Genomic DNA, 6,964 nt, shown 5'->3' with positions numbered 1-6,964 from the left:
GATTCCATGAGTTGATTTATATCATTTTCAATCCAAAAAGGTATCCATACCGAAGTTGCCGAAAAATAACACGTTAAAAGAGAAGGCCACATGCTCTCATCCTTTATGCAACTGACAAAGCTATGTTAAATGAGTGCTAGGCAGGAAGCTCAGCTCTCAATTTATAGGAAGGTACTTCTTAAGGAACTCTCCTTCATACAACCGTTCTCTCATTAGAGCACCCCTGTAACTTTTCATGAGCATGCTTGTCCTACTACGAGTGCAAAACTTGTTCTCTGAATAATAGCTATTCCAAACCTACCAATCAACCTTTGCAAGCATGCCTTGGAATCATATTACACAAGCCGCAGAATAATCATCTTACCTGACAGCCTCTGGTGCAGAATTACAATAAGGTGTATGCAAGCAAACCAACTTGGTGCAAGTCAAACACAAGGTAGCGAACCCCACTCCCATAATGAGGCCATAAATGCATTTCCTTGAATCTAACCTCGTTGCTCTCTTAATTATTCTTCCGAAGCTTGGTAGTAATCCCCCACAAGCAAAAACCATCACATGGTCTAGACCACTATAGTCAATTCCTGCAAGTATGGCTCCAATTGCAGATACCGGCCCCATGAATCCAATTAGAGCGGCAGCCGCAAGGGAAGCTTGCCAGCTGTCAGTGGCACCAAAGATGCAGCTTGCAACAGCTGCACCTCGGGGGAGCCCATGTAAGGAGACAGGAAGGACCATATGTCGTCCAAGTCCATAAGCTTTTGGTGCAGCCACTCCTAGCGCGAGCCCTTCAGCCAACGCATGGAAGGCAACTGCTCCACAGGATAAGAATGATTGTAGAGTGTGAATGCTCACCGGGAAACCACTCAAGGTTGGTAAGTCATTTGCTGAAGTCTTCTTGCAACCAGCAAGCCTCAAAATGTTAGAGCTTAAAGTACGGATAAAAATAGCACCCGCTGCAAGCAAAAATGAAAGGGGGATAACTCCCATCTTTGAAGAAAAAAGTAACTGTAGTGGTCGCCATGCGCCAAGGACAAAGGCAATGCCAGAGGCTGCACCCATGAGTACAGCATGCTGAAGTTGGAAAGCCAATGCAAATGCAACAAGAACAATTCCACCAAGCAACGGCCCAAGACCAAAGAGTAGTGAAACAAAGAAGCCCGAAGCATCCTCTGAGCTGCAATGTAGAGAAAGTTAAAATTTGTCAGTAACAGGAAATGCAGACACATTCTGGGTCATATAACTATCTCCTCTTAACTCTAACCTAAACCTATTGACGATGTGAACATTTTCTGACACAAAATTATGGAGCTGCAACCCCAGTATTTGAATAAGAAATTACGAACCATGTAGTTAAAAGAATGGTCACCACAAACGACAAAGAAGAAAAACAAAGATAGTTATATAGATATCTCTCTCTCTCTCTCTCTCTCTCTCTAGATATATATAAATATATATCGCCCTTAGTAGACAAAGGTACTTCAAAACTCTAAGGTGCTTACTGCCTAGGCCTGAAGATATCAATTTCAACGGCCAAACTACAAAAGCTTGATTATCATATCTAAATTACTGATGACATCAAAGACGGATTGCATCACAAGACATTCTAAGAAATGTAACTACCAAAAAAGCATAATATGGGTGTGCAATAGCATGGATAAATTGGCAACTCTTATAATGAGAGAAACCACACTGAACAAATATTGTTACAGCTTCAATTCTCCAGAATAAAACGAAACTTCTAAAACAAACTCACTTGTAGTCATGGCTGAAATTCTGAAACAAAGTGCTAAGAGCTTCCATAAATGCCACAGAAAGAGTAGCTGCCGATGCAACTTGTGATGGAGAAGCTTCCTGCAGCCAAGAATCCGGCAGATTTTAATCATGGCTTTCTTGTGTTGACACCCCCTCAACTTTTCGAATTTAGCAATTTGGTCCCTATTCTTTTGTTTTGGCAATTGCCCCCTTAAACTTGAAAATCTTTTTGGCGATTCTGATCATGTGACGTGCACGTGGGCGTTTGTTGAGGGCAATGAAGGTCATTTATCACCATTGGAATGTCTATTAAGGGTAACGACACTTGAAAATCAAATGTTGTTTATTACAGCTTATTGTCTTCAGACACATTAGATGACTCTAACATCAATATAACGGAACAAATGGTATGCGAAATGGCCTTCATTACCCTCAACGAACACTCACGTGTGCATCACATGATCAGAATCATCAAGAAAACATACGCCGTTTTCGATTGGTCCTTAATTGCAAAGATTTTCAAGTTGAAGGGGTCAATTGCTAGGAACAAAAAAAGAATGCGGACCAAATTGTCAAATTCAAAAAGTTGACGGGGTATCAGTAACAAATAAACCTTAATCATTGTGTGTTTGGATACTGGAAGCTGGAAGCCAACAGCAGCAGAAGCATAAAACGAAAAATTCCACACAAGTCAGTGAGATATGTTACCTTGAATGCGTCAGGAAGTACCTCTGCAACAACCATCCAAATCATACATCCAGCAGCAAATCCAGTACAGAAAGGCAGAAACTTGTTGAATGCATCAGCACACATGAATGCAGGGACTGCTACAATTGGCTGCAAGAAGCAAGAACAGTATGTTCAAAAGGGAAATGGGTTAACGGGATCCAAGTTGGGACAAATTATTTGTGCAAAATTAATTATCAATATTGAAACATTTCTACAAGGGTCATAGGGCTGAGCTGCACAATTATACATGCCATGTATATGTAAAACAGAGTTTCATTGTGGACCTATGCCACATCTCGTTTCTCCAATCGCATTGAGGTTATAAACAATGAACAAGGGCATTCATAAATCCATAATCCCTCTCCCCTTTAGAAGCTCACAATTCAAACATGCTTCAAGGTATTACAAAGATACATGCATAATCACTACCTGTGGCAAGGATGTAATTACACTCCATAACATGGCATTCTGAGGAGACACACCCCTGGATGCAAGCACCATACTCACAGCTAATCCTTCGGGTATGTTGTGCACAGCAATAGCCAGAGTTACTAAAAGACCTTGAGAAAAACCCTTGGAACCAGCAAAAGAAACCCCAACGCCAGAGCCCTCTCCAAATGAATGAAGAGTCATTATCCCAATAACAAGAACCACCTTAGCTGCATCTGCACCTTTTATGTCCAACATACTTACCTCACCATATCGTTCAAGAGACTGAAACCAAACAAGAAAATTCATTATGTAAAGACATAATAACAGCTCGATAAACCCTCAGATTATGCACTAAATAATACATATAAAATAAAATTTTAAAGGCATCCTTTCTATTATAAATTAATCAACTCAGATACATCCCAATTCATGTTTCCTGTCACGCCAGTCTAGCATAAAATGAGATGATTTTCTTCATACCTTAGATTAAGCTACCTTCAGAAAACTAACAAGAAAGGTAAATCACTCCGCTAGAGGACATAGAAATCGGATTTCCAGGAACCAGCATCTAAATTTCCAACAACGAAGAACATGCATAACACGTATATAAGAAAATGACACTGGAAAGTCATTACCTTCTTACAAAGCCAAATAAAAACGCCACCAGCTATAATCCCTACCATGACCCAATTTCCAGCACCATGCTCTTGCCCTTCTTGTACAAGGTCAAAGCTCGCAGCCAGCATCACGCCAGCAGCCATTCCATTGCATAATCCAGCCCATTGTGGATGAAGCTCCACAAAGAAGAATGGGACCGCACCTAAACCAGTGGCAGCTGCCATAGCTAATGTAAATAATGCAACAGTTGATACTGAAACTTTACTATTTCCACTCTTCTTTTCGCCCACTCCACCATTGGTGTCCTCAAAACTGAAAGAGGTCTCTGCCCCTGAGCCATCAATTACATTGCTTCTAACATTCTTGTGAGGAGCTTTTATCGACTTTTGTGAAAATTCATATTCAGACTTTGTTGTAGCATAACCAAAGAACACTAGGAACAACAGTGAAAATAACAGCACTTGCTTAAACCTCAACCACATTTTCGCTCATATAAATATTAACACCTTCCGAAATCTGTGCAGCTGCTCGCTAAATTCTTCCTTCACTGCACTCAGATATTAAAAACAGTCTAAAGCCACTTCTCCACAATTGATGAGAACAACACTCAGCGTTCCGAACACAATGAACAATGGTAGTGAAGCAACAATGAGCCACCTTCCCTTTAAGGTATATTAGCATCACGTAGGATCCACTTTGTGCAGTCCTGAGTCTGGATTTCAAATGCAAGATAACTCTTAATTACACATTCACAACTATGAAAACATTGAGACCTGGACATTAAAAAATTAGCAGACTATTTTTTCTTCCTTCAAACAGAAAATATATTATAATCTGAATAACCCAATACATTAAAAAAAGCTAAGATTGAGATAAGAATTCACACATTCATAATTTAGGATCCAAAATTCTAAGATCTCCAAACTCATACACCGCAAAACATGTGCTCTTTTTCCCACCGATAATGACAAAATCCAATCAAATTCCCCGTTTCCACAAACAATTTCGTACAAATGATTTCGGTTCAAAAGCTTCAAGTTCAACAGAAAAGAAAAAGAAAAAGAAAAAACACAAAACTGAAAAATTCAAAGCATTAATCGGGTTCCAGGTCAATGCCCTATCGAAAAACTCAAAATTCAAGACAACCAGCGCCGAATCCAGCCATTGACCAGCTATCATTAATACGATTCCCAAAAAATTACGTAATTGTGTAAATTGAGAAACAAAAGGAACGAAATTGGACGCGCTTTTAAATACAACCTTTTGATCGGTCCTACAAAATTCGACTTTTCCGTTTCTTCTCAATCACCAAAAGTTCTCGAACACAAAGCAATCTCTCAAATCACAAAACCCTAGCGATAGATTGATCACCAAGAGATTAGCATTAGACAGAATTATTCCCAAAATTTCAAAATTTTTCCCGTAAAATGCATCAGAGAAAATTGATCAACAAGGTCAACTCCAAATTCAGAATCGAATTTACACAAAAAAAAAAAAAAAAAAAAAAAAAAAAAAAAAAAAAAAAACTTACCGGCACAACGAGATCGCTGAAGAAAACAAAAACGAAACGGGGCTACAATTCCATCTAAGGTTCCAAAGGAATAATAAAACCTTAATTTTTATAATTTTTTGTTTTGCTGAATAAATAAAACTAAGGGAGTGTGTGTGTATAATTATTTTTGTTTTCGGATTGTATATGAACAAGGAAAGTTTCAGAGAGATTAGGAATTGAAATTTGAAAGAAATATAATTGTCAAGGGACGAGGAGTGGTCATAAAGTATGGTATTTCGTCCACAGCACCTTGTTTTGGGGCAAAACCAGCTCCTGAAATTAAATAAAAACAATTAAACAAGTAAAAAGTTAATTTTATATTTTTCATCCCTGCCTCTTTTTTTTTCTTTTCTTTTAATAACATATCCTTTTTTTATATATATTTGATAGGAGGGAAAGAAAATGTATGGGGCGAGAAAGACATAATAGAAAACATGAATGATAAAGAAAAAAACAAATGTTGTAATGTAAATCCATGCTTTTCTTATTAAGATTGAAAAAAAAAAGTGAAGTTATGTTTTACTTATCTGATAAAATAATTCATATTATCATATGTTACATTGATTTACTTGATTTTTTTGATTCATCACATTTTTTCTTAACTTAAGACCTATCAATTCAAAAAAAAAAAAATCGATAGTATTTAATAATAATGAAGAATAAGAATAGTCTGTACATTCGACAGTTTGAATTTTTTTTTAAATAATTAATTTTGAGTGGACAAACATACTCTTTTAAACTATATCCACATTGAGCTTGATTTCAGTTTTTCACATAAATTTTAAAAATCACTATAATTTCTTAGAATTGTTTTTATTTATTTGTATATTTGCTTGCAAAGGTAGAAAACAAAATAAGTTATAAACATAATTTAGATGGCAGGTCATACATCTTGTAGGCGCTTTGATGCCTTTTTTAAATTCTCTAATATTGACATGTTCACAGCTCTATTTGTAGAAAAAGAAAAATAAACAATTTGCAAATAAAAAAGCGGAAGTCAATGGAATGGAATCCCCCCCGGTGTAATTCATGATACGGTGAGACAAGAAAAATAAACTCGCGACAATGATTTATATTAAAAATTATCTATTTTATTTATTTTTTAATTTAATATAATTTTAGTCAAATTTAACAATTAAAAATAGATCTTGACTATAAAGAAATCTAATAAGAGAAACTCTCTTCTTTTAATTAAAAATACTTGAAACATCTTGCGTTTCTATTGAATATATTTTCTGCTTTTTTGTATGTAAATGCTCAAGACACTTCAGGAGTTTATAAAACCAAACTGAAATCACACTGACGCAATTAACTTTAGAAATAATCAAAATTACTTTTTACAATGTATATTAAATGTTATTTTAGATATAATTTACAAAAAATAGAGTAAAATTTTAAAAAAAAAATATTGAAAAAATATTCGAAAATATTTCAATCAAATAAGAGCCAATAAAAACCATATTATTTCATATATGGTTAATTATATATTTAAAAAGAATTTTATAAATATATTATGTTTGTGTTGAGTCAAATCTCATCCCTCTAGTTATTTTAGATATGATTTACAAAAAATAGACTAAAAAAATTTTCAAAAAATTGAAATAATATTCGAAAAATATTTCAATTAAACAAATACTTCAATCATTCACGAACCAATAAAAATTACAATAAAACAAAAGCCATGTTATTTCATATATGGTTAATTATATATTAAAAAAAGAATTTTATACATATATTATGTTTGTGTTGGGTCAAATCTCATCCCTCTACTTGTTGGATGGATCATATTAGGTCAGATCTCGATTAACAAGCACTGATAAATAGAAAGAACAAAAGTGCTTCGTCAGTTGGACTTGACATGAGTCACATCGTCTACTAGGA

General features: G+C 35.4%; 1 protein-coding gene across 2 annotated transcripts in view; it reads right to left on the bottom strand.

Moving 5' to 3' along the window:
* The window catches only part of LOC21392121 (putative zinc transporter At3g08650), a 5,581-nt gene extending 233 nt beyond the window's left edge, over window positions 1-5,348 (bottom strand). The window contains exons 1-7 of one of the 2 annotated variants that reach the window (XM_024167094.1): window positions 5,063-5,348; window positions 4,792-4,883; window positions 3,549-4,243; window positions 2,911-3,195; window positions 2,461-2,589; window positions 1,754-1,851; window positions 1-1,174 (exon numbers count right to left, since the gene is read on the bottom strand). The exon at window positions 1-1,174 is cut by the window's left edge and continues 233 nt beyond it. In XM_024167094.1, coding sequence (XP_024022862.1) covers window positions 361-1,174; window positions 1,754-1,851; window positions 2,461-2,589; window positions 2,911-3,195; window positions 3,549-4,013 — 1,791 coding nt within the window. In that variant the 5' untranslated portion in view covers window positions 4,014-4,243; window positions 4,792-4,883; window positions 5,063-5,348 and the 3' untranslated portion in view covers window positions 1-360. The remainder of the gene's footprint in view (window positions 1,175-1,753; window positions 1,852-2,460; window positions 2,590-2,910; window positions 3,196-3,548; window positions 4,244-4,791; window positions 4,884-5,062) is intronic. The other variant, XM_010100299.2, reaches the window with a different exon arrangement.
* Between the last annotated feature and the right edge of the window lie 1,616 nt (window positions 5,349-6,964).

The sequence above is a fragment of the Morus notabilis genome, unplaced genomic scaffold (assembly GCF_000414095.1).
Source record: "Morus notabilis unplaced genomic scaffold, ASM41409v2 Scaffold372, whole genome shotgun sequence".
NCBI classification, from domain to species: Eukaryota; Viridiplantae; Streptophyta; class Magnoliopsida; order Rosales; family Moraceae; genus Morus; species Morus notabilis.
This window is presented reverse-complemented; position numbering and strand designations above follow the sequence as displayed.